The sequence below is a fragment of the Culex quinquefasciatus genome, chromosome 3 (genome assembly GCF_015732765.1).
Source record: "Culex quinquefasciatus strain JHB chromosome 3, VPISU_Cqui_1.0_pri_paternal, whole genome shotgun sequence".
In the NCBI taxonomy this organism is placed as follows: Eukaryota; Metazoa; Arthropoda; class Insecta; order Diptera; family Culicidae; genus Culex; species Culex quinquefasciatus.
The window spans coordinates 33935484-33962292 of NC_051863.1; the positions used below are offsets into that span (position 1 = coordinate 33935484).

Below are 26809 nucleotides of genomic sequence, written 5' to 3' on the forward strand. Positions count from 1 at the left end.
AACAAACACTTTTTCTTTGGTTGAATTTGGTTGCCGGAGTTCCGAGTTTTTTATCAAAGTGTTTACGGTAGTCGATCATGAACGTGTGTCAAACGCGTTCTGACCTTAAATCCCTTTGCCCAGTTGTCGCACTTACATCATTTTTTTATAGTGTTTCAAATTAGCACGACAAGATTGAAATTTCTTCCGTATGAAGAGTGACAACAATGCAAGGAGTTTTTCCAGTTTTTATTGAATATCTCAGGATTGAAATCGAATTTTGGGGATCTGAGTAGGTCAAAAAGCATTCTTAACACAATTTGGCCCAAAATGAACAAAATCATCAAATCTTAATGTTTTTAAAGCGGTTTAATTGAATATACTCATCTAATGATTCTTGTTTGATCAATTTTATGTTCGCCACGAGCTCCTGCTGTCACTCAGCTGTGAAATGATCCGTATCGATAGTCATGCAGACATTGTAAGCACAGTATTTAAAGGCGCCTAATTAACCTACGGTGTCAAACAACCGATGGTTCAAGCTGAAAATGACTCACACAAGTGTTTTGATGCTGTCCTTACTGGTGATCGCTCCAGCGAGTTCGATCCAGGTGATGTTTGACTCCGTCAGTAACTGCAACGGGAGTGGGGTTATCGATTGCAACGTAAGAGTGCACAAAATCAACAAAACAACGGCAGCTCTCATGGGAGAACTGGTGCAAAACATGGAAGTAGACGACAGTTATGTGGTAAAAACTGATCAAAAGTGAGGCAATCATTTCGTGTAAAATAATCATTTTCCTAAACTTCTAGGGTTCAGTAGAACTACACCACAGCTCGTTGGGCAACAATCAGTTCAATCGCTATCCGATGAAAATGGGACCGACCGGGATGTGCGACTTTCTGGACAAGTACTGGGACGATTACTACGAGTACGCCGTCAAGTACGCTCCGAACATTGTGAAACCACGCGAGTGTCCGTTCGGAGCAAAGACTTACCAGATAGTGGATTGGATCATGGACTCCGAAATGCTGCCCCAGTACGTGCCAACGGGACTTTGGAAGGTGATCAGTTTGCTGTCCAGCACTAAAAACGAACACTTTTTTGTGATTGAAATTATTTTCAAAGTGTACGAGGACGGTTATTTTTAAACTGCAGCAAATCATTGTTATGAAATCAATAAATTGCATGTCTGTTAATCAAAGGAAATCGCCAATTTCCACTTCCTACATGTCGGACCAACCTTTTGTCACGCAAAATAGTCGATCTGGTTTAAATTTTACCTCACTGTGACGCTTGTGAATTAGTGACTCGTTGTAGTTGGATGAAAATGATCCCAACCAGAACCATTCTCCTCTCGTTTCTAACAGTTTGCTGCGTCGGCTCGTTTCAAGTAATGTTCGACTCGGTTGGCTCTTGCAGCAGCACCGGGTTGTTTGAGTGTAACATGAGAGTCCGCAAGCTCAACCGAACAACGGCAGCACTGGTCGGAAATCTTAGCCAAACGGAGGACGTTGGAAGCAATTTTAAAGTAAAAAGATTCTTTTTTTTTTTTTGTAGCTTTATAAAAAGTTTCCCGCTCCATTTCAGGCACTGATCGAACTGTTCCACAGCCCTTTGGGCAACAACCAGTTCTATCGCTATCCGATGAAAATTGGACCGATTGGCACGTGCGCATTTTTGGAGAAATTCTGACAGGATTGCTACGAGTACGTTGTCGAGTACATCCCGAACGTCGCGAAGCCGGGCGAGTGCCCGCTTAGCGCCAGAATCTACGCGATCAACGACTGGATCATGGATGCGCGGATTCTTCCCCCGTACGTGCCCACCGGACTTTGGAGAGTGATCCAGGTGATGTGGGACAACTCGACGGGGCAGAGTTTCACGATGGAGTTGATTTTCAAAGTTTATGAAGATGGATATTTTTGAGGGAAAAATACAAGAAGAATCACATTTCAGAATAAATCATTCGATGCTGATCGAATTTCTGGCTCGGGCCAGCACAACTGGTGATTGTTTCCTTCCTGCACAGTAAAAAATTGTGAAAAATTGGTAGCTGTTATAATGAAAGGTTGAATATTTCCTGTATTATGATGTTATTTTACCTAAGCTCAGGCTGCAAAAGTGGCATTTTGTCAAATATGTGGAAAATTCACACATTTTCAGAGGTTACACCTTTTTATCACATTAAAGATGTTCTCATTCCAAATGTAATATGTACTACCACATTTTTTAACTTTGTGCACTCGATTGCTAAGCAAAAGGAAGATAGTGTTTATTCACAAGCAGAACCTTATTACGACACCTTATAGACTATAAGTTATAATGAAGGTATAAAAGTCGGTAGCATAGATAAAAACATTTTTATTGGTTTTCCTTTACAGATGCCACATTGGACGCCATCTTGAGTATCATTCAAGATGATCCATTCAGATTCAGATTTAACTTTTCAATGTATACTTTTGAAAAACATAATCTCTAAGTTATTGGCCATCCTCATATATGTTAAAGAAAAGTATTTAAAATATCTTCCAATGCGTTCAAAAATGTGACGATCAGTGAAAAAAATATGATCCTGATGAATATTCATCAAAAACTGATGAAAATTCATTATTTTCTGATGTAAAATTAATCATTTTTTGACACAAAATCTGTCACCACTTCCTGATGAAAATTACCATATTTTTTTCTGTGTATCAAAAGATTTGAGAGTTTAAGTTTTAATTACACACTTTTTCAAGCCGGATCTCAGATATTTGACGAAATTGATGGCCGGATCAATTATGCGTATCGCAATCGTTGAATGTGTAATCAGAAGAGCTTTCCAAGAAGTCCAAAAGATTGATGATCTGATAACCTTATCGAGAGTTGTGAGTATGGGTATATGAAGTTGAATTTGAAATTTAAATAAATAAATGTGAATGTCGGGAGTAATTTTACAAACAACCACCTTATGGTGACTTGATTATTGTTTGTGTTAATATATTTAAAAAATGTTCACAGAAAAAAATGATGGTAATATTCATCAGGAAATGGTGACAGATTATGTGGCTAAAAAAATGAGGAATTTTACCCCAGAAAATGATGAATTTTCATCAGTTTTTGATGAATATTCATCAGGTTCACATTTTTACACATTTTTATGAAATATTTCTGAAAAATAGAGTTAATATTCAACCTACCAAATTTTCAACATTCCAAAATTCAACTTTTTTTTTCTGTGTTGACAGCAATTTAAATGTTCATTATTTAACTTTAGAAAATGACTATCTTATTGATTTTCCGTATGTTCATGGCAACTTTCAAAATTTGTATATAGAGGGTGACGAGCGGGAATTCCCGGGAAAAAATTCCCGGGAAATTGACCATTTTTAGACCTCTCGATTCTCGGGAAATTCGGTCGAGACTCCCGGGAAATTTGAAACTTATAAATATCGAAGCAAAATTATATAAACTAATCAGAAAATTATTTGAAAAATTCCTTATTTTTAGAAACGTTGAATGTTCAATGTTCAAGTACAAATAAACCAACGCTTCTCTTATCTTCTTATTCAGGAAGTGTAAAGCTTAACATGTGAAAAATTCCAATGACTTTAATTGTGAGAAGCCAAAAAAAATTTAGACCTCAAAATTTGCCTTAAAACATACTTAGTAGTTACACCCCAGAAATGAAATCTAAAGTTGTTTGATATTATTTTTATTCATTATTCCTTAGAGGGAAAAGCTTTTCAAAATCAGTTCAATTTTCATATCTTCTCTCGAGCAAAGCAATCCTCATAATCTGTTTCTTTTTTTAAATTCCCCAAGATAATTTCGCTGTAACAAGGTTATTTCTTTTTTATGATAATACCTCATTTTGTGTTACACGTCAACCTTAATATTCAAATCATATTTTGAAAAAAAAAACTCTGACATTCTTTGTAAAGTTGAGAACCACCAATTGTAAACATTTTGATTTTCCTGATATATGTACAATATTCTTCAATAAATATTTAAAGTTGGTCTTAAAAATAAAAAAATAAATAAAACAAGTTTAAATTGTTATTTTGAGTCCTTTTTTATCATACTGCAAAAATCCAGATACTGGGAAATTATATATTAGCTATTTTACTTCACAAAAATCAGATAAGAAGTTCATGCAACAATTTAGTGAAACTTTTTATTCGTTAACATTTTAAACTACAATTTTAAGTCTCAAAAAGCTTAATAAAAGATTTTGTATTTGAAGATTCAGAAAAAAATCAATATGTAGATATTGTTCATCAAAATACTGAAATTAACGTTTCATAGAATAAGTATGAATTAATTGTAACTAAATTCAATGAAAAGAAGCAAAATTACTATCGTACTCTGGGGCGAATCGGGACTACAGTCTGAATAGGGACAGCAGTTTTAAAGCACTTATAGCTTTTAAATTTGGAAATGGATGTACACATTTTGTTGGTCTGAGTCTGTTCTAACCGAAACCAACCAGAAAAGTCAAAATATTGTGCTCCAACATGGTTAAAACTGCAGCCCCAATTCGCCCCATGTGTCCCGATTGACCCCAGTTTACGGTACTCTTCCTTTTATATTAAAGCCACTATTGGCAAAGTAAAAAAACTCCCGGGTCCCGGGAATTCCCGGGAAATGGCCAAATTCCACTCTCGATTCCCGGGAAATTGAAAATCTCGAGAATCGTCACCTTCTATTTGTATATTTTTAAGGATTTGTTTTTCAAATTTATTTTTTATTACACATTTAAATACGCGAGTGTTTTTGTATTGAAAAGAAAGACCTTCTCAAAGCATCGTTCACGGAGAAAAATATTTCCGGAAAACCAAAACCTGATCCTACTAACATAAAGGTCATTCACGAGATGCTTGGAAGAAATGCTGTGGATTCACACTCTCATGCGGTGTTGTTAGGAATTAAGCTACAAACTCCATGTCTGATGAATCTGCAAATTCAAGTATCATTAACATTGTTGAACTGAAGGGAGGGCACAGGTATTGACGAATGAAGTAGGGAACAGTGACGGATGATAGGCTCCCACTGATCATACTTGATTCATTGTTTAATTTTTCAGCTGATTTGTCAATAAAGTAGTTGCAACTCATTGGCAGTTGATGAACATGCTGATTCTGATTTTTTTTTACAAAAATCACGTGGAAAAGTCCCCGTGTGTCTGATGCTTTTGCATTTCATTAGATTAGCAGTTACATTTCCAACATTTTCGTTACACAATTTGTTACTAGATGAGATATTATTGTAATGGTCACGCAATTGTTTTTTCATTAAATCGTGTTCGCTACGTCAGGGTCAGGCCGAATATCCCGGCGAGTGCCCGGCAGTTGCTCGTACTTAACCCATCAACAATTGGATCTTGGACGCGGAAATGCTGCCACCGTTCCCAAAGGGCTGTGGACGATTTGGAACAACTCTACCGGGCACAACATGATTGCGGAGTTAGTGTTCAAAGTTTATGAAGATTAATATTTTTAAAGGAATATTTTGGATTGTCGTTTGCACAGCATTTCAGAAAAATTAAATTATGAACGCATAATGATTTGCCTGTTGAAAAACACAAATCCAAAAATAATAAATGATGTATCAACAATTTTTCATTATAAAAATATACAATTTGACAGAAAAAAAACAAAACTATTCGCATCAACAAGATTTCTAAACAAGGCGATCGAAAGCCCTGATTGAGGGAACACCCGAACCACACCTAGCTTTTCTTCCTCTTCAGGATTCAAACAGACGACCTTTGAATAACGAGTCCAACCACCTACTAAGTACCTAGTTTTCACAAATGCAAAAATAAAAACATCCCATCCTCGTATGTTCGATGTTTTTGCAATTCAATAGATTAGCGGTAACATTTCCAACATTTTTGTTACACAAAATATTACATGTTGAGTTAATGTTGTCTGGTTTGTGATGGTCACGCAAATGTTTACTATTTAATCATGTCATTTTGCTCATGTTTGCTACAGAAATAGTCTGTTTATTCTCGCTTAAACTACTCGAAATGGCGCAACTCGGTTTAATTAATGTCCAGCTGCTGACAATTGTTTCCGTCAGCAGCTTTCAAGTGATGTTTGATTCGGTAAATTTTTTCAACAGTAGCGGCCTGATGGAACTGAACGCTAGGGTACGCAAGATCAATCGAACTACGGCTGCCCTATCTGGTAATTTCGTGCAGAATGTGGACATGGACACTAATTTTAATGTTAGTTTAATCAGTTATACTTCATTGAAAATCAATATTTCCAAAACAATCTTACTAATCATTATTCCAGGGTTTGATCGAGCTGCACCACAGCCCATTGGGCAACAACCAGTTCAATCGCTACCCGATGAAACTTGGCCCCATAAATTTGTGCGCATTTCTGGATACCCACTGGTCCGATTACTACAAGTACATTGTAATATACATTCCGAACGTTCCGAAGCAGGGCGAGTGCCCAATGACGGCCAGGACATATCCCATCAACGATTGGATCATGGACGCGGAAATGTTTCCACCGTACGTCCCAACCGGGCTGTGGAAAATGATTTGGACGGTTTGGGACAACAGTACCGGCCATAATTTGATAATGGAAATTATTTTTAAAGTGTACGATAATGGGTATTTTTAAAGTCGGCTATAAAGCTCTCAAATTAATTTTGCTATCGTGTTTTAATATTTGACCTTGAATGAACAAAAAGCAGAGCACGCCATGTAAACAATAACAAACACGTTTTGTTTGGCTGGCCATTATGTGCACTGTCCCGAAGTTTGGTTGAATTTGGTTGCCGGAGTCCCGATTAGCCGGGCACGTACGTGTGTCAAACGCGTTCTGACTTGAAATCCCTTTGGCCAGTTGTCGCACTTACATAAATTTTGAAGATGTGTCAAGATAGCCCGCGACAAGGTAGCACTTGAACACTTCTGGACGAGTTCTCAATTCGTTCAAGTTCACAGAGCAACACAAAAAATAACAGCTTGCAGATTACACTTCAGGACTCAGAAATTTTCCTTTCATGAGACCTCAGTAGGCCAGCTAAACTTGAAAAGCATCAGATTTTGTCATTTTTCCTAAGCGAATCGTAGAGTTTGAATCTGTTCAACAAGTTTCAAGATTAAAAAAAAATAAAATTCTGCTTAAAAATTTCTTTTCCTGATCCGTTTGCAACTACATCAAAAATCAAGAGTGGTCACTGTTTGGTCTGACAGCTCTATCATGAATTTTGGTCTGGACCAAGTGAGGGATAAGACACAGTACCATCTTGAAATGCCCAGACTGCGATAGCAATCTCTTAGCGAAATTTAATGGCTATTATAGAAGATGTATCACAAAAAGTTCTGTTCTTTCCAATAAAATAGTTTTGATTCTTGAAGATAGCAAATCATTTGAATAGACTGACGAATGCTCAATCAACTTTATGACACTGGCACGTGGTACTGGAGACTTTGCCAATATCATGATTTGAATGATTGAAAAAGGGTGGCAACCCGTATATGATCAATTTACTGCATTTACATGAACTTCTATGTTAAAAGTTTTGTGTTTGATGATTTGTGAGTATTTCCTACATTTTCAAGCTTCAGGAGATAACCACGCAAATATTTCTCCTTGGTATATAAAAGCAAACAAGAGTGTCAAAGCGTGGCAAATTCGTACTTTTAGTGAAGCATGAAGTCGAAAAGTGCTGTTTTGTTCTCATTTTTGTTAGGAATTGTTCCAGCAAGTTCTATTCAAGTAATGCTGGATAACGTTAGCTTTTGTAACAGTACCGGAATGGTTGACTGCGACGTAAGAGTTCACAAGATTAACCGGACAACGGCAGCCCTTATTGGAAATATCGTACAGAAAGTAGACATCGGCGGAAGTTATAGCGTAGGTTGAGCAACAACTCTTTGAAGTTATTGTTCTTCAACCATTTTTTTTGTTACCATCAGGCTCTGATCGAAGCCTACCACAGTCCGATGGGCAACAGTCAGTTCAATCGCTACCCGATGAAAATCGGACCGATCAGCATGTGCGAGTTTTTGAACGACTACTGGGGCGATTACTACGGGTACGTGGTGCAGTTCATCGAGAACATCGCAAAACCTGGCGAGTGTCCGTTCACGGCGCGGTCCTACCAGGTCAAGGATTGGATCATGGACTCGCGGTTGCTGCCACCGTACGTTTCCACTGGGCTGTGGCGAATGATGTGGTCAGCGTGGGACAATCAAACCGGCGATGTTTTCATGACCGAAATTGTGTTCAAAGTGTATGACGATGGGCACTTTTGAAGGGAAGCTGTCAATAAAGATCGAAACTGATCCAGGAGCTAATTTGTCAAAAACAAGCGCCAAACTTGCCATCACCACTAAATTCAACCATAAATCAGTGCCTAAATCAGCCACTTTCCAGCCAATTACTCAAACCCGTTCCGTTCCGGTTCGTTCCGCCAATTCCGCAGCGCCAAGTTTGGCAACTTGGCCCATCTGTCGGCAGTCTCCACCCTTAAAGTCATCGCGTATTTTTCCAATAAATTGTGAAAGAGGTACGCGCTGCTACTGCCGCGTTCAGTGAAAAAAGGGCTACAAACTTTGGACATATAAATCACTTTTCACGATAAAAGTTCAGCCAGCTGTCGTCATCAGCGGATCCGCCAACTCTACGTCTGTCTGCGTTGCTTGATGACTTGAGGCTGTGGGGGAAAATGTGGAAAAGTTTGACTTCGTTTATGGTTTGACGAGCTCACAGACAAGTAGATGTAAAAAATACTGCATTTTAATCATTCCAGGTCAGTCTGACCTGATCAAGGAAGAACACCCAAACCAAACTACGCTGACATTCGGCGATGACTAAGCTACTGACATCCGTTGTCAGCTATTCTGTCAACTTCTGCTTCGCGTTACAACGTTTCATCATTACAGGTTTATCAGAATTGTGTTCACGAATTTGAGAACCACGAAGGAACTTATTCATGAGTGATTGGTTGTCAAATTCATGAACACATTTCACGATATCAGGAATTGACTTTTTTCAGTGTATAATATTGTTTTTCGAGAAAATTTTTGAACAACTTTTTCAAACATCTAATTGTCTGTGTCGGAAGCGTGCACTTGGCACGTAAGAAACGCATCGTGCAAATTTACGGCGCAGCTTCCGGACAGCTGACATAATCCACCCACATTAATTTTCAACATTTCTTTTAGCTATGCATTTTGCGTGACGCGTACAAAGACGCGGCGAATAAAAGCGAGATCAAAATGCACCTGAAGTCGGTTTCAGACAGAGAAAAAACGAAGAAGTGTTGCTGCCGCCAAATGATACCATTACGATTCGTGGACCGTGCGGGGATGTGGTAGTGGTGTGTGTGTAATTTGCTCACTCACATGTGCTAGTTTGTTTATTGGTTCATTGTTTTGTCTGCTTTTCGAACGAAAGAAAATGGCGCGAACAGTAATTTTCTACGATGTGGTAGCATAAGTTGCGGCTGTCATTTGAGCGAGAAAAAGTCGGAAGCAACAATGGAAAATATTCTAAGTGACGATAAACGCTTGAAGTTATTAGAATTTTGAACATTTCGATGCCAACATTTCAAAAAGGGTGTACCCCATTTGGCATAATGGACATTTGGCATAACGGGTTTTCAAGAAGGACGTTTGGCATAATGGACGTTTGGCATAATTGGTCCAAGACATCAGGGACGTTTGGCATAATGGACATTTGGCATAATGGACGTTTGGCATAACTTGTTTAAAAACCATCAAGGACGTTTGGCATAATGGACATTTGGCATAATGGACGTTTAGCATAACTCGTTCAAAAACCATCAAGGACGTTTGGCATAATTATTGCTATCTTTTTTTGTTTTATTAAATTAGTATTTATTTTCTGTAATGTATAATAATTTATAGCTTTTTTCTTATTTTCTACACAGATAATTTTACTTTAAAAGATGATTTTTTTTTTCAAAAATATCATGTATCTATTTTTTTTCAATAGATGTAATTTTTCCCCTTTTTGGAATATTTGTTTATAAAGCATTAAAATGCATTTGTTCATAAATTTATTTACAATATTTTTTTAGAATAAGTTTGCAGCTATTTTTGCCTTCCTCACCTTACTGAGGAAAGGCTATAAAATCACTCGAAAAATGAACTTATTAATTCGACCTCGTAGACCCACCTTCTCGTATACATATCGACTCAGAATCATGTTCTGAGCAAATGTCTGTGTGGATGTGTGTAGGTGGGTGGACAAAAAATTGTCACTCGATTATCTCCGGACTGGATGAACGGATTTTGACCGTATTAGTCTCATTCGATCCGTCTTGGGGTCCCATAGGTCTCTATTTAAAATCAGCAAGTTTAGTTAAGTACTTCAAAAGTTATGCTAAAAGACGATTTTGGCGTAAGTCCGGAAGATTGTAAAAAGGGTGGTTTTTGCAAGAAAACCTGTCATGTTATACATTGTCAGAAAGGTATTAAAGAGGCCTTTTAAATGAGCTTAAGACATTGAAGATCTGACAACCCTACCAAAAATTATTAGCACTTAAGTGTTATTTATACACTTTTCAGAGGCCGGATCTCAGATTTTTCCATGAAAATGATGTCCGGGTCCCTTATGCAACCCATCGTGTGTTATATAGTTGAAAGACCTTTCAAATTAGTCTAAAACATTGAAGATCTGACCACCCTATCAAAAGTTATTAGCACTTAAATGTTATTTATACGCTTTTTGAAGGCCGGATCTCAGATATTTTGAGGAAAATTATGTCCGAGTCCCTTATGCGACCCATCATTAGTTAGATAATTGAAAGACCTTTCAAATAAGCCTAATACATTGAAGATCTGACAACCCTATCAAAAGTTATTAGCACTTAAGTGTTATTTATACACTTTTTGGAGGCCGGATCTCAGATATTTCAATGAAAATGATGTACGGGTCCCTTATGCAACCCGTCGTTTGTTACATAATTGAAAGACCTTTCAAATGAGCCTAAAACATTGAAGATCTGACCACCGTTATCCTACCCATGATAAGTGGTAAGAATAACTGAGTTAAATTGATAGAACACTGAAAGAGCAAATGTTGCTATTTTGGATAAAATTTCTTCATAAATGTGAGGAAGGCACCAATCACCTAAAGGTGGATTAAGTAACGTTTTTTGTATGATATTTTTCCTTCTTTTATTTTAAATTCAACTGTCAATGAGATGGCAGTTTTGCCAGTCTTTAAATATTTTGCAATCAAGATTTTATACTATTTTCCCTTTTCCCTCCTTTTTAGAATTCAACCTGAAGAATGTATGAATATTTTGCTCTGCTTTAAAGAAATTCAATTAAGATTTTCAAAGCAATTTTCTCTTCTTTTATTTTAAAACTAAAAGAAGGCAAAATCTCTCAAAAAAATTTTTCTTACTTTAAATATCTGACAAATAAGTAGTTATGAAATTTTCCCTTCTTTTATTTTAAATTCAATTTTTAGAAGGGAAAATCTCTAAACAAAACTTTTTGAATATTTGACGATTGAGTTTGTTTATGAAATGTTCCCTTCTTTTATATAAAATTCAACTTATAGAAGAAAAAGTTTCTTTACAGATTCACAATTTGCTACTCTTTAAACGTTTGATAATCGCTTTATTTTTATGTTTTCACCTACCTCTATTCAAAATATCAATTTAATTGAACAATTATCCCTTCTTCAAGATTAGTTTTAAATATATACAAGAAGGAAAATTGCATAAACAACTTTATTGCAAAAAAATAAAGCAACAGAGAAAAAATGTGCAAAAATGATAGAAATGTTAAAAAGAACATCTATAAGAGAATTTCTCTTCTTAAAGTTGAATATAAAAAAGATGGGAAAATTGCATAAAAAACTTAATTGAAAATATTTAAAGAATAGCAAAATCGACATCCCTTCACCCAAAATACAGGGTCAAGAGTATTGTTCCATCAACATTTATAGGAGTTCAATGCTAAACTCGATAGAATAATGGTTCCAACTCATTCCTGCAAAACAATCAATTTCATTAATTAATTAAAACAGTAAATCTTCAACAAGAGTCATACATCGACATCTCACTACTCTTGTGTCACCAAGCTGTTGTGGCCAAGGCAGTTTAGTCATTGAGTTATTATATTAAAGGTCCCTGGTTCAATTCCCGTAGACATATTCTGGAGTTTTTTTTTTTTGATAAGGTCCAATAAACCAAATTTCCAGTTTTGCTTTTACGGTGTTTTTGAAACCGCCTTGAGTCAGGGTTATTTAAAAACACTCAAAAAGCAAAAATTGAAAATTTGGTTTATTGGACCTTTTTTTAAAAAAAGCTCCAGACTTTTTGTTTTGAAGGATGAACTTTTTCTTAGAATGGACTCGAGGGCATAATTCTCTCAGTCATCTAGAACTGTGTTCTCTGTGTCTGTAAATTTTACCGCTACTCTCGTGTCGGACGAGTGCTGCCCAGTTCTGGGTGTTCTTTAGGTTGAATTCGAAAAAAGAAGGGACAAATGTGAATTTATCTACAGATTTTTCCTTCTTCTAGTTAAATTATGATCAAAAGAAGGGAAAATTGCATTATAACAGCTCAATTGTCGAAGATTTGAAGAGATTTTTTCATCTTTTAGTTGAATTTCATAAAAAAAGAAGGGAAAATTTTATTTAAAAAATATTATTGCTAATTATACTGAAAGGGGAAAAATGTAAAGCTAACAAGAGATATTTCCTTCATTAAACTAAATTTTCAATAAAATATCGCGATTTCATGAAAAAAATTATTGTGAATAATAATCAAAAAGGGAAAAAAAATACTATTTGGGAAATAATATAGAGATACCAAATTTTCGAAAAAAAATAATAATCTTTTAAAGATATAAAAAAGGTAAATAAACAATACATTTTCATTCGTGAAAATAAGAAATACTCATAAAAAAAAAAAAACAAAAAAAATCTAGAAATAACGTCCTAGATGATTTTTAAACGAGTTATGCCAAACGTCCATTATGCCAAATGTCCATTATGCCAAACGTCCTCGATGGTTTTTGAACAAGTTATGCCAAACGTCCATTATGCCAAATGTCCATTATGCCAAACGTCCCTAATGTCTTGGAGCAATTATGCCAAACGTCCATTATGCCAAACGTCCTTCTTAAAAACCCGTTATGCCAAATGTCCATTATGCCAAATGGGGTACACCCTTCAAAAAGCGTCATGTACAAACCATGCGTTTTGAGAAAAACGCATTTGAATGTTGAGCATCCATTTTCAATTACCATTTTTATATAAAAGCAAAATAAGATGTTCTAATGATAACAAACGATGAAAAACGTTGCTTTTGTTGATACTTGATCATCCATATTCAATAAAACATTATTTCCGTAATTTAATTTGATGGCAGAGATTTTGTTTATGTTACTTTATTTAAAATCATGATTAAACAGACTTTACTGAAGTAACTTTTGCTCAGGTAGCTTATAAAAAGTACTTTCAGAATATACAATAACCCAGAAAGTGTCAAAATGTACATGATGCTTTTTGAAATGTTACCGTCGATTTATACAATCAAATTGAAGATTTTTGATAGAAATGTTACATTATTGGTGACAATCTTACTGACAATCAATGGAACCAGAGAGGTAACCCTAGAAAAGTAATAAGATGGATGAGCAGAAATTGCATGACATATGGAACTACTTTCTGTCAGAACTCATCATCGAAAACAACGTTGACGCAAGGTGCCTGTCATGCTCGTCATTCCGAAGCGACCATCAGTGAACGCACACAATGTTCCAACGAACGAAATCGAGCTCAGCACTCAAGCAACCGCTCGCCACGAGGGCACGTACCTTCGTACCCTCTCTCTTTTATTCTCTCTCAACCGCTCTTTTTCTTGTTCTCGCGGTGTTGCGTTGTTCTCTTAGCGAATTAATTTCTGGTGGCTGTATGAGTAACTTTGCGTTTGTTTGTGCTTGGACGAACGTTAGTAAGCGAACGAAGGGCTCAGTCGACGAACGCTAAAAATGCCAGACTGTCACAAGGCTTGAAGTTTCTTTAAAACTTCGTCTAATCGAACTTCGGATAATCGATTCTGGATCGTCAAACGAAAAAAAAAAAAAATGAAAAATTTATGAACTACAAGATGTAATTTTTACAATTATTTTACTGAATGAGTAAAAAATCTTCAAACTTTTTGGGTCTTTTCAAAACTCTACGTCCCAAAAACAGGGTGGCCAGCTAAAGAAGAGCTATAACCGTTTAAGACCAGTGTCACTGCAGCAGCCTGCCACTGTCCAACCTGAGGATGGGCAGATAAGGTGGGTGTGTACGTGCGACTCGCAACATTAACACCACGTGATATGAGCCGTGCACCGAGGAGACGGTCTCACAATGGAGCCATAAATCTTGCCTTATGGAAAACATTCCCCACAAGATATGCCCCGCTTTGCGAGCCCCCCCCAGTCCAATTTATGGCGGGGTTGTGAATGGGCAATGTTATGGATGACGGTTGTCTTTGTATCAGATTAATATTTTGACACTTACGCGCAATTGTTCAGATGATAATCTCGTTTGGTTGGTGTTGGGGTGGAATTAATGGAATTACCTGGAATGATAATGAAAGAAAAAAAAATGCATTAGTAATAAAATAACAAAATGGTGATATGCCAACAGAAAGAATCGCCTTACCCCTCACCCCAATTAGAAACTCAACGTGTCAGCAAATTATTTTTTATAGCAAGTCAATTCAGATCAATCCGTCTGACTCAACACTATCTGGGTTCTGCTCGACAAACCATATCGGAGCAATTTCGCACCAAATCAAGAAGCAGAAGCCACTCTAATCGATTTTTGATTGCATTCCTCAAGCGCATTGCACTGCATCGTCAGCTATACGCTCCAGAGCAGCGCTCTGCAGGTCAATCATCAATCACACAAAAGGCTAGAAATGGGCTGCCGGTAGTCTTCCTTAAACCCTCAACTGCTTAATTTGAAGTTTCAAAGCATAACCTTTGAAGAGATATTAGAACTAACCAAGACCAAAAGACATTAGGTCGCCGAGGGTTAACCCAAGGCTACTGTCTATCGCAGCAAAGGCGCTTCAAACAGCATAATTGAATGGACAAATACGAGAGTCCAAGTGCCATAGCTGCATACAGAAGCCCTTTCTGGCCCGAGATGAGCAATGTTGGAAATCACCAGTCGGTAAATATTTGTTCTACATCAACGAACTTTCCCTTTTTGTTGGCCATCAACAACGTTACCGACTTCGATGCGTCCAACAATCGGCAGGGTGACCTTTTAGGGGCGCCAAGTATGGAATCTACCAGACCAGACAGGATAGTTCGGATTGACGTGAAGTTTGCCGTTTGGTCTAACCAATGGAATTGTTCGAGTTGCTCAAATGGTTCGAGAAAGATGTGTTGAAAGTGTGAGAAATGCGATTCAGATTTGAAATGTCGAACATTTATTACTGCACAAAAACATTGTTCGAAAATATGACGAAACTTGCAAGAACTCTCTCGTTTGGGTGTACTTTCAGCCTTTCAACTTTCAACCACAGTTTGAGTTAAGTCTTCCCGATGATTTACATCCGTGTTCCATTTTAGTGCACTTCAACGCAAATGCCTTGCAGTTCGAGGGCAGCACCATGAGATCCACAGCAAGGTGAAAGGTTAGATTCCAGCTGGCAAAGGAGCAACGTTCCAATTAAATGTTGCTCACACAGCGTAAGCTTAGTCTCTAACCATTTTCCGGTGAAAACCTGCATTACTCGGGTCCGGTGTTTGAGTTTGCACAAGTTGTGTTTTAATTGGATTATGGGATCACTTTCGAGAGTGCAATTGAGTTCGATAGCGATAGGTTTGTGCCAAGCACAGGGTGAAGCTGATTAAATCCGAGAATATCAATCAGGACTGGCAAATAAGGTATCTGGCAAGTGATTGCAGGGCAAATATTGGACCAACCCGAGATTTTGAGTTTGGTCGAGTAGCATGATTAACCTGACTAGCGAATGATCTCTTTCCGAAAACGATTTGATATTATTTTGAATTTGATTACCTGGTATGAACACGTAAAAAGGCATGTCAAATGCCTGACCAACAACGACATCGAGATTACGATAAATTTGAATAACTTTTTCATTAAAATTACATAGACTGGCGTATGATGGATCTAATATAACTTGCATCAAAATAACTAAGATTTGGAATCATTAACACCTAAACTCACAAGCTAGAGAGAAGAGGAAATTTATGATTACCCCTTTTTCTTGAAGTTAAAAGTATAATAATTCCAATAAAGTACAAATATCTTGAGCTACGAGTTTTACGAACCTGAATTTGATCAATTTTATATTAATTTAACTATCTTTTTACCAATAGGGGTTTAAAATCTCCCCTGAAACGTAGAAATCATGTCAAAAAAAATTCCGGAAATTTACAAAAAAAAGGAAGTTTGCGGTAAAAAATCAAACAAATGGCTTTATCTTTAAAGTTATTGATTATCTACCTTCATTTCTTTTTTAAAAGGAATTAAAAAAAAAATGAACAGAGCTAAACTTTTGAAATGGTCTTAAAAAGCTTATTTTTGTTTTTCATGTTAACATTGAAATTCGGACCAATAGTTTTGGAGTAGAGGTGGGCAAAAAAAGAGCGAGCCGCTCAAAGGGCCGGTTCACGAAAAAGAGCGAGCGATTCTATTTAAAAAACTAACTTAATCCACTTATGTGGTTGATGCCTTCCTCACTTTTTACCAACAATGGGTAATATGAGTGGTTTGGACACATATTTCAGCTATTTTTTTTAGGTCCAGAAAAATAAGTACACAGATATAACTTAAGTTGTCATAACTCGAGACAGGGTTGCCAGATTTCCAATTATGTGGACTCGTTGAAAAGGTCTCTTGATAACCTAACCAACGATGGGTCGGATGATGGGTCCGGACATCGTTTACATACATTTAAGTAAGATCCGGCTTCAAAAAAGTACATAAATATCACTTAAGTGGTCATAACTCGAGACAGGGTTGCCAGATCTTCAATTATGTGGACTCGTTGGAAAGGTCTCTCGATTACCTAATCAACGATGGGTCGGATGATGGATCCGGACATCGTTTACATGCATTTAAGTGAGATCCGGCTTCAAAAAAGTACATAAATATCACTTAAGTGATCATAACTCGAGACAGGGTTGCCAGATCTTCGATGTTGTGGACTCGTTGGAAAGGTCTTTTGATTACCTAATAAACGATGGGTCGGATGATGGGTCCGGACATCGTTTACATACATTAAAGTAAGATCCGGCTTCAAAAAAGTACATAAATATCACTTAAGTGGTCATAACTCGAGACAGGGTTGCCAGATTTTCAATTATGTGGACTCGTTGGAAAGGTCTCTTGATTACCTAACCAACGATGGGTCGGATGATGGTTCCGGACATCGTTTACATACATTTAAGTAAGATCCGGCTTCAGAAAAAGTACATAAATATCACTTAAGTGGTCATAACTCGAGACAGGGTTGCCAGATCTTCAATGTTGTGGACTCGTTGGAAAGGTCTCTTGATTACTTAACCAACGATGGGTCGGATGATGGTTCCGGACATCGTTTACATACATTTAAGTAAGATCCGGCTTCAAAAAAGTACATAAATATCACTTAAGTGGTCATAACTCGAGACAAGGTTGCCAGATTTTTAATTATGTGGACTCGTTGGAAAGGTCTCTCGATTACCTAACCAACGATGGGTCGGATGATGGTTCCGGACATCGTTTACATACATTTAAGTGAGATCCGGCTTCAAAAAAGTACATAAATATCACTTAAGTGGTCATAACTCAAGACAGGGTTGCCAGATTTTCAATTATGTGGACTAGTTGGAAAGGTCTCTTGATTAGCTAACCAACGATGGGTCGGATGATGGTTCCGGACATCGTTTACATACATTTAAGTGAGATCCGGCTTCAAAAAAGTACATAAATATCACTTAAGTGGTCATAACTCGAGACAGGGTTGCCAGATCTTCGATGTTGTGGACTCGTTGGAAAGGTCTCTCGATTACCTAACCAACAATGGGTCGGATGATGGTTTCGGACATCGTTTACATACATTTAAGTAAGATCCGGCTTCAAAAAAGTACATAAATATCACTTAAGTGGTCATAACTCGAGACAAGGTTGCCAGATTTTCAATTATGTGGACTCGTTGGAAAGGTCTCTTGATTACTTAACCATCGATGGGTCGGATGATGGTTCCGGACATCGTTTACATACATTTAAGTGAGATCCGGCTTCAAAAAAGTACATAAATATCACTTAAGTGGTCATAACTCGAGACAGGGTTGCCAGATCTTCAATGTTATGGACTCGTTGGAAAGGTCTCTTGATTACCTAACCAACGATGGGTCGGATGATGGATCCGGACATCGTTTACATGCATTTAAGTGAGATCCGGCTTCAAAAAAGTACATAAATATCACTTAAGTGGTCATAACTCGAGACAGGGTTGCCAGATCTTCGATGTTGTGGACTCGTTGGAAAGGTCTTTTGATTACCTAACCAACGATGGGTCGGATGATGGTTCCGGACATCGTTTACATACATTTAAGTGAGATCCGGCTTCAAAAAAGTACATAAATATCACTTAAGTGGTCATAACTCGAGACAAGGTTGCCAGATCTTCAATGTTGTGGACTCGTTGGAAAGGTCTCTTGATTACTTAACCATCGATGGGTCGGATGATGGTTCCGGACATCGTTTACATGCATTTAAGTGAGATCCGGCTTCAAAAAAGTACATAAATATCACTTAAGTGGTCATAACTCGAGACAGGGTTGCCAGATCTTCGATGTTGTGGACTCGTTGGAAAGGTCTCTTGATTACCTAACCAACGATAGGTCGGATGATGGTTCCGGACATCGTTTACATACATTTAAGTGAGATCCGGCTTCAAAAAAGTACATAAATATCACTTAAGTGGTCATAACTCGAGACAGGGTTGCCAGATCTTCAATGTTATGGACTCGTTGGAAAGGTCTCTTGATTACCTAACCAACGATGGGTCGGATGATGGATCCGGACATCGTTTACATGCATTTAAGTGAGATCCGGCTTCAAAAAAGTACATAAATATCACTTAAGTGGTCATAACTCGAGACAGGGTTGCCAGATCTTCGATGTTGTGGACTCGTTGGAAAGGTCTTTTGATTACCTAACCAACGATGGGTCGGATGATGGTTCCGGACATCGTTTACATACATTTAAGTGAGATCCGGCTTCAAAAAAGTACATAAATATCACTTAAGTGGTCATAACTCGAGACAGGGTTGCCAGATCTTCAATGTTGTGGACTCGTTGGAAAGGTCTCTCGATTACCTAACCAACGATGGGTCGGGTGATGGATCTGGACATCGTTTACATGCATATAATTGAGATCCGGATATATGTGAAAACACATTTTTATACATAACTTTTGAACTAGTTATCGAAACTTCAAACAATTCAATAGCGATGTATGGGACCCTAAACCAAGTCGAATGCAACTGGTTCGATCAAAATCGGTTCATCCAGTGCTGAGAAAACTTGGCAAGATTTTTGAACACATACATACATACACACACACACACATACACACACACAGAAATTTGTTCAGTTTTCGATTCTGAGTCGATATGTATACATGAAGGTGGGTCTTCGAGCTTTTAATAAAAAGTTCATTTTTAGAGCAGGATTATAGCCTTACCTCAGTGAGGAAGGCAAAACGAGCCAAAAAGAGCGGCTCCTTAAAATGAGTGGTTTGGCCCACCTCTATTTCGGAGATATCGTGAGTTGAAAATTACAAGTCAATAAGGAAAAACGTTACTTAATCCACCTTAAGGTGGTTGGTGCCTTCCTCGCATTCATGTTGTATTTTAGGTGGTATTTTTAAATTAATTTAAGAGTTTAAAAAAATATTTTTTTTTTCATTTGTTTTTTTTTTAATTATTGATTTTACTTAAACAGCAATTTTCAATTCTTTTTTTTACCAACTCTTCAAAACAAAGGTGAAAAGTCTCATGAGTTATATATTTCAGTAAAAAGTTCGTGTAAATCTTTTTCGAGACAAAATGATGCAGCAACATAATTAATACAGATTTTTTCCAGAAGAGACGCAGACACTGTTTAAGCAGGGGTGCCCAACCTTTTGGCCCTGCGGGCCAGATCTGATTTTTCTGAAGCAGTCGCGGGCCGTAACTAATATTTGATAAAAGTTGAAAAAGTAAACACATTTTCTATGAAAAAAACATATTTTTAGCTCCTCAAATGAGTCAAGAAATCATTTTGAGACATTTTTTAATATTTTTAAAAATATTTGCAGCGCTATTAAGCTTTTGAAAAAATCTTGATCACTGAAAAGTTGTTCTGGAAAAATACATTAGTTTTGGATTACTTATTTATTTAAAAACAAAATAGAAAATAGAAAAAACTTCAAATTTTAGTAAACAAAGTTAAAACTGAAAGAAATTTAAGTATAGTGTTTTTTTTTACATTTTTAGACAACAATCCAGGTTTTTTTCATAAATTTCACTTTTTTACGAAATTGATAACTTTGTTTTCTTGCACGATTTTTCAGTTTAAAAATATCGATTTAGAATTTATAAGAATTAAATTCAAACACGAAGCATGTTGTTATAATATGATAAAATATGATTGCAAGCTTATTTTTTTAATACAGACAATTAATTTATTTATTTCATATTTCATAACAGGCCCTAATGGCCGGTCATAGAACTATTTTGAAAAACCGTCGCGGGCCGGATGAAATGGCTTCACGGGCCGGATCCGGCCCGCGGGCCGTACGTTGGGCAGGCCTGGTTTAAGCGATGTGGCAACCGGGCGATACACATGCAAGGGGGTGTGGCTGCCAATCCCCCGCGTGGTCAAAAAGTCAAAAAAGCAAAAAGACCCGGCCTTTGAGGTTATGCAAAAATCACCCTTTTTTGTAGCTACAAAAAAACTTTTTCTTGGCATAACTTTAAAAGTACTTCACTAAACAGAATAAAATTTAATAGGGTCTTAGGGGACCCCAAAACGAACAGAATAAGGTGGATCCGGCCAAAATCGGTACAGCCAGTTCTGAGATAATCGTGTGGAAAAAAAATCATGTCTACACACATCCCCACAGACATTTGTTCAGAATTTGATTCCGAGTCGATAGGTATACGTGAAGGTAAGAAGGTATTTAAGAAGTTCATTTTTCGAGTGATTTTATAGCCTTGCCTCAGTGAGGTGAGGAAGGCAAAAATGGCTGTATCTCAGAACTAATTGCCCCCTAGAGCGTGACATACTTTATGGATGCCACCATATCTCTTGAACCAAATTAAAATAAAAAAATAAAATAAATGAATTAGTTTTGGGAATTCAACTTTTGGTCAAAAAAGTTTCTCAAAAAATTCTGATTTTTATCCATGCACAGAAAAAAATTAAATTTTGGAAAGTTGAAAATTTGGTTGTGTAAATATTACCTCTTATTTGAGTAACTTTACCTATAATATTTGTAAAAATATGAACCTGATAAAAATACATCAGTTCCTGATGTGATATTACACATTTTTTGACACAAAATTTGTAACCATACCCTGATGAATATTACCATAAGTATTTTGCCTTTCTTACTAAAGAAAGGTATAGGTTTTACTTTAAGCCAGGACGTCATTTCCAGCTTCGTAAATATGTCGATTCAGCATGAATTTTAAACCGAAAAATCGCTAGAAAATCACACTGCATCGATTTTCGACGCTCTATCGATTCACCTTGATAGAACTCGTCTATCTCGAACCCTCGAATTTTGAGAAAATAAATTCCGTGGAGGTCTAGTGATGTTCGTATGTGGTAAAATTTTGCAAAATTTTGTGTCGCGCCGTTCTCAGCTCCCATAAATCCGATTTCGATTCTCCTGAATGCAGATGAAAGCTAGTGTGCTGAACCTGGGCGAGTTGCCGCGCAAATTTCGAAATATCCATCTGTTTTCGGATGCGGCCAGACTTTTCCAGAAAATACACAGTTTTCAAATGAAAATATGGTCCAATTTTTTCATTTTCATGTCTTTTATTTATCTCAAAAATTGCATTTTTTGAGCTCTACAACCTCCCAAATTTTCATTCAGATTAATAATATGGTTCTGGAGTTAGAGCCGTTTGATTGACCTACCATAAGAAACAAAATCCCTTTTTTTTTTTTAATTTATATTTATTTAAATTTCTTTTCCATGTACATTCATTCAGTTAAAATATTATTGAGTGTCCAATCACAAACGATGACTTTTCACCTCAATTTTAAATACTAGCAACTTTCATTTATTCATGAAATATCGTAGCTTTCGCTATTCAGTGATTTCAAATGTAGGAGGTCCTACATGTACAAAAGGGAAAAGGGATACCTTAAAACTAACTTATAAACTATATAAAGAGCGGATCAATGCAGCTGAAGACTGCAATGATTTTTGTCGAAATGCATCAATTATCTTATTGGACATAACATCCAAAGTGTCAACTTCGGCTAATTGATGAAGTTCACTGGTGCTGAACCAGGGAGGAAGTTTCAGAATCATTTTCAGAATTTTGTTCTGAATCCTCTGAAGTTTTTCTTCCTGGTTAAGCAACAGCTTGTCCAGATCGGCACAGCATAAAGCATGGCAGGTCTGAAAATTTGTTTATAAATTAACAGTTTATTCTTGAGACAAAGTCTAGAATTCCTGTTTATAAGTGGATACAAACATTTAATATATTTGTTACATTTAACCTGGATACTTTCAATGTGATCCTTGTAAGTAAGGTTTTTGTCAAAAGCAAGTCCAAGATATTTCACTTGATCCTCCCACTTTAAATTTACCTCATTCATCTTTATAATGTGATGACTTTTGGTTTAAGAAAATCAGCCCTTGGTTTGTGAGGGAAAATAATAAGTTGAGTTTTGCAGCATTTGGAGTAATTTTCCATTCTTTCAAATAAGAATTGAAAATATCCAAGCTTTTGTAATCTTCTTGTGATGACACGAAGGCTTCTGCCTTTGGCGGAGATGCTTGTGTCATCAGCAAAAAGTGATTTCTGACATCCTGGGGGCAAATCAGGCAAGTCAGAAGTAAAAATATTGTATAAAATTGGACCCAAAATGCTTCCTTGAGGGACGCCAGCACGTACAGGTAGTTGATCAGATTTGCTATTCTGATAACATACCTGCAGAGTACGATCCGTCAAATAATTTTGAATAATTTTCACGATATAAATCGGAAAATTAAACCTTTTCAATTTCGCAATCAAACCTTTATGCCAAACACTGTCAAATGCTTTTTCTATGTCTAGAAGAGCAGCGCCAGTAGAATAGCCCTCAGATTTGTTGCTTCGAATTAAATTTGAAACTCTCAACAACTGATGAGTAGTTGAATGCCCAAGGCGAAATCCAAACTGCTCATCAGCGAAAATTGAATTTTCATTAATGTGCGTCATCATTCTATTAAGAATTATTCTTTCGAATAATTTACTAATAGATGAAAGCAAACTAATGGGCCGATAGCTTGAGGCTTCAGCAGGATTTTTATCCGGTTTCAAAATCGGAATTACTTTGGCATTTTTCCAACTACTGGGAAAATATGCCAAATCAAAACATTTGTTGAAAATTTTGACCAAGCAACTTAAAGTTGCTTCTGGTAATTTTTAATTAAAATGTAAAAATGCCATCCTCACCAGGGGCTTTCATATTTTTAAATTTTTGATAATAGATTTTATTTCATTCAGATCCGTATTAAAAACTTCATCTGATGAAAATTCTTGTTCAACAATATTCTGAAATTCTATTGAAATTTGATTTTCAATAGGACTCAAAACATTCAAGTTGAAATTATGAGCACTCTCAAACTGCTGAGCAAGTTTTTGAGCTTTTTCCCATTAGTTAATAGAATATTATCACCATCTTTTAAAGAAGGGATGGGTTTTGAGGTTTCTTAAGAACCTTTGAAAGTTTCCAAAAGGTTTGGAATAAGGTTTAATTTGTTCGACATCTCTTGCGAACTTTTCATTTCGCAGGAGAGTGAATCTGTGGTCAATAACCTTTTGCAAATCTTTTGAATTCGCTTCAGTGCAGGATCACGAGAACGTTGATACTGTCTTCGGCGAACATTTTTCAGACGAATCAGAAGCTGAAGATCGTCATCAATAATGGGAGAATCAAATTTGACTTGGACTTTAGGAATAGCAATATTCCTAGCATCCAAAATTGCATTAGTTAAAGATTCCAAGGCTGAATCAATATCAGCTTTGGTTTCTAAAACAAAATCATGATTTAAATTATTCTCAATATGATGCTGATACCTGTCCCAATTAGCTTTGTGGTAATTAAACACAGAACTATTGGGTCTGGTAACTGCTTCATGAGAAAGTGAAAAAGTTACTGGAAGGTGATCAGAATCAAAATCAGCATGAGTCACTAAAGGACCACAATACTGACTTTGATTTGTCAAAACCAAATCAATTGTTGATGGATTTCTAACAGAAGAAAAGCAAGTTGGCCCATTCGGGTATAAAACCGAATAAAGACCAGAAGTGCAATCTCTGAACAGAATTTTACCATTGGAATTTACTTTTGAATTATTCCAAGATTGGTGTTTGGCATTAAAATCACCGATGATCAAAAATCGAGATCTATGCCGAGTAAGTTTATTCAAATCCCCTTTGAAATAATTTTTATTTTCCCCAGTGCATTGGAATGGCAAATATGCAGCTGCAATCATAATTTTCCCAAAAGAAGTTTCAAGTTCAATGCCCAAACTTTCAATAACTTTTAACTTAAAGTCACGTAACGTGCTATAAGTCATACTACGGTGGATAACTATTGCAACTCCACCGCCATTTCGATTCATTCGGTTATTAGTTATAACTTTATAATCTGGATCACTTTTCAAATAAGTGCCAGTTTTTAAAAATGTTTCGGTTATAACAGCAACATGCACGTTATGAACTCGTAAAAAGTTGAAAAATTCATTTTCTTTCGCTTTTAAAGAGCGAGCATTAAAATTCATAATATTGATGGAATAACTTAGATCCATGATTAAACTTCAGGGTAAGAACAACATCATACGCAAATTTTAATCCAATCTGGATTGCTTCCATCATGGATGTAGCATTACTCATTGTTTGAACCAAACCAAACAGTGAGTTTGAGCATGAGCATGAGCATGAGCATGGTTGACTGCCAATGAGCTGCTACTCCGTTATTGACAGATCAGCTGAAGTTAAACAATGAATCAAAAATGATCAGTGGGAGCCAACCATCCGTTCACTGTTTAACCCCTGAAGACCCCGACTTTTTTAGTCAATACCGGCGCCCTCCCAAGAAGCCTGCAGTTCAACAAAAGGGAGGAATGTTAGTCCGATAGTTGAAGTTGCAGACTCATCAAGCACATAGTTTTTCGCTATATACTTGTTGATACCGCTTGAGACCGTTGAATCCACAGCATCTCCTTCAAGCATCACGTGATTATAATTTTTTTGGGTTAGTAGAATAAGGTATTGGCTTTTCGATGCCTCCCGAGCTACGACGCTATGGGGAGGACTTTCATAACAGACCCGTCGGCGAGCCTTCCGAGCAACGATGCTATGGGAAGGTCTTTCTAATTAGCACACCAAAACACTCGCGCACAGGTATTTAAATACTGAATAAATGTAATTTTTCATCACGATTACCCAGACGACATTGATGATATAGGAAGGACTTTTTTACAGTCATTTACAGCAACACTTTAACTTATTTTAATGCAACAATTCACACGACGTCGTGCCTCCCGATCAACGATGATGTAGGAAGGACTTGAGCAAGCCAATCAGGATGAAACACGAAATAAAATTCTTTTCTTTTCACACACAATGCCACATAATTGACCGCGCGTCACCACCCAACTAATTGAACTGATTTTCTTCTGCTTGTGGGCAAGCCAACCAGGATGAAACACGAAATAAAATTCTTTTCTTTTCACACACAATGCCACATAATTGACCGCGCGTCACCACCCAACTAATTGAACTGATTTTCTTCTGCTTGTGGGCAAGCCAACCAGGATGAAACACGAAATAAAATTCTTTTCTTTTCACACACAATGCCACATAATTGACCGCGCGTCACCACCCAACTAATTGAACTGATTTTCTTCTGCTTGTGGGCAAGCCAACCAGGATGAAACACGAAATAAAATTCTTTTCTTTTCACACACAATGCCACATAATTGACCGCGCGTCACCACCCAACTAATTGAACTGATTTTCTTCTGCTTGTGGGCAAGCCAACCAGGATGAAACACGAAATAAAATTCTTTTCTTTTCACACACAATGCCACATAATTGACCGCGCGTCACCACCCAACTAATTGAACTGATTTTCTTCTGCTTGTGGGCAAGCCAACCAGGATGAAACACGAAATAAAATTCTTTTCTTTTCACACACAATGCCACATAATTGACCGCGCGTCACCACCCAACTAATTGAACTGATTTTCTTCTGCTTGTGGGCAAGCCAACCAGGATGAAACACGAAATAAAATTCTTTTCTTTTCACACATAATGCCACATAATTGACCGCGCGTCACCACCCAACTAATTGAACTCTGAATCAAACCAAACAGTGAGTTTTGCAAAAAAGTCATTTTTTCAAACGTAACATCGCCGAGATCAGAAGATCCCAAAGCGTTGCCAGCAGAAAAATTTTCAAATGAGATTTGAGGTACCTGCCCAATTTCAGAAAGATTGGTAGAGGATTTAAAATTCGTGGATGAACCCGAACCCGAAACGACGTTAGCATAAGAAATGCCATTGTTGTTACCTAACTTTTCCACGGTAGG

The 26809-nt window shown here is 36.9% G+C and overlaps 5 protein-coding genes across 15 annotated transcripts in view; 4 read left to right on the forward strand and 1 right to left on the reverse strand.

The window, feature by feature from the left end:
* Positions 1-26809, reverse strand: part of LOC6039483 (zinc finger CCCH domain-containing protein 13) — a 215511-nt gene that overhangs the window by 42854 nt on the left and 145848 nt on the right. Inside the window, exon 1 of one of the 11 annotated variants that reach the window (XM_038259588.1) lies at positions 14494-14513. The exons of the other annotated variants lie outside the window; for them this stretch is intronic. The gene's annotated coding sequence lies outside the window, so the exon portion shown is untranslated. Of the gene's footprint in view, positions 1-14493; positions 14514-26809 lie in introns of those variants that run through there. 11 annotated transcript variants of the gene reach the window in all.
* On the forward strand, positions 341-1132 carry LOC119768730. The gene is made up of 2 exons (XM_038259590.1): positions 341-728; positions 793-1132. Exons 1-2 carry the CDS (start codon positions 528-530, stop codon positions 1129-1131), a joined length of 540 nt encoding a protein of 179 aa, XP_038115518.1. The 5' UTR covers positions 341-527; the 3' UTR covers position 1132.
* On the forward strand, positions 1306-1907 carry LOC119768731. Its single transcript, XM_038259591.1, has 2 exons — positions 1306-1511; positions 1571-1907. Exons 1-2 carry the CDS (start codon positions 1311-1313, stop codon positions 1673-1675), a joined length of 306 nt encoding a protein of 101 aa, XP_038115519.1. The 5' UTR covers positions 1306-1310; the 3' UTR covers positions 1676-1907.
* LOC6039479 lies at positions 5981-6606 on the forward strand. The gene is made up of 2 exons (XM_038260724.1): positions 5981-6197; positions 6268-6606. Exons 1-2 carry the CDS (start codon positions 5997-5999, stop codon positions 6604-6606), a joined length of 540 nt encoding a protein of 179 aa, XP_038116652.1. The 5' UTR covers positions 5981-5996.
* Positions 7631-8249, forward strand: LOC6039478. Its single transcript, XM_001849030.2, has 2 exons — positions 7631-7848; positions 7911-8249. The coding sequence occupies exons 1-2, from the start codon at positions 7645-7647 to the stop codon at positions 8247-8249; spliced, it is 543 nt and encodes a 180-aa protein (XP_001849082.2). The 5' UTR covers positions 7631-7644.

What these genes read in the sequence shown, in the direction of transcription:
- LOC6039478 (XM_001849030.2), top strand. Translation starts at nt 7,645, where the DNA reads ATGAAGTCGAAAAGTGCTGTTTTGTTCTCATTTTTGTTAGGAATTGTT. An exon ending in ACATCGGCGGAAGTTATAGC is followed by an intron (nt 7,849 to 7,910) that starts GTAGGTTGAGCA and finishes TGTTACCATCAG; the next exon opens with GCTCTGATCGAAGCCTACCA.
- LOC6039479 (XM_038260724.1), top strand. Translation starts at nt 5,997, where the DNA reads ATGGCGCAACTCGGTTTAATTAATGTCCAGCTGCTGACAATTGTTTCC. An exon ending in ACATGGACACTAATTTTAAT is followed by an intron (nt 6,198 to 6,267) that starts GTTAGTTTAATC and finishes TCATTATTCCAG; the next exon opens with GGTTTGATCGAGCTGCACCA.
- LOC119768731 (XM_038259591.1), top strand. Translation starts at nt 1,311, where the DNA reads ATGATCCCAACCAGAACCATTCTCCTCTCGTTTCTAACAGTTTGCTGC. An exon ending in ACGTTGGAAGCAATTTTAAA is followed by an intron (nt 1,512 to 1,570) that starts GTAAAAAGATTC and finishes GCTCCATTTCAG; the next exon opens with GCACTGATCGAACTGTTCCA.
- LOC119768730 (XM_038259590.1), top strand. Translation starts at nt 528, where the DNA reads ATGACTCACACAAGTGTTTTGATGCTGTCCTTACTGGTGATCGCTCCA. An exon ending in AAGTAGACGACAGTTATGTG is followed by an intron (nt 729 to 792) that starts GTAAAAACTGAT and finishes CTAAACTTCTAG; the next exon opens with GGTTCAGTAGAACTACACCA.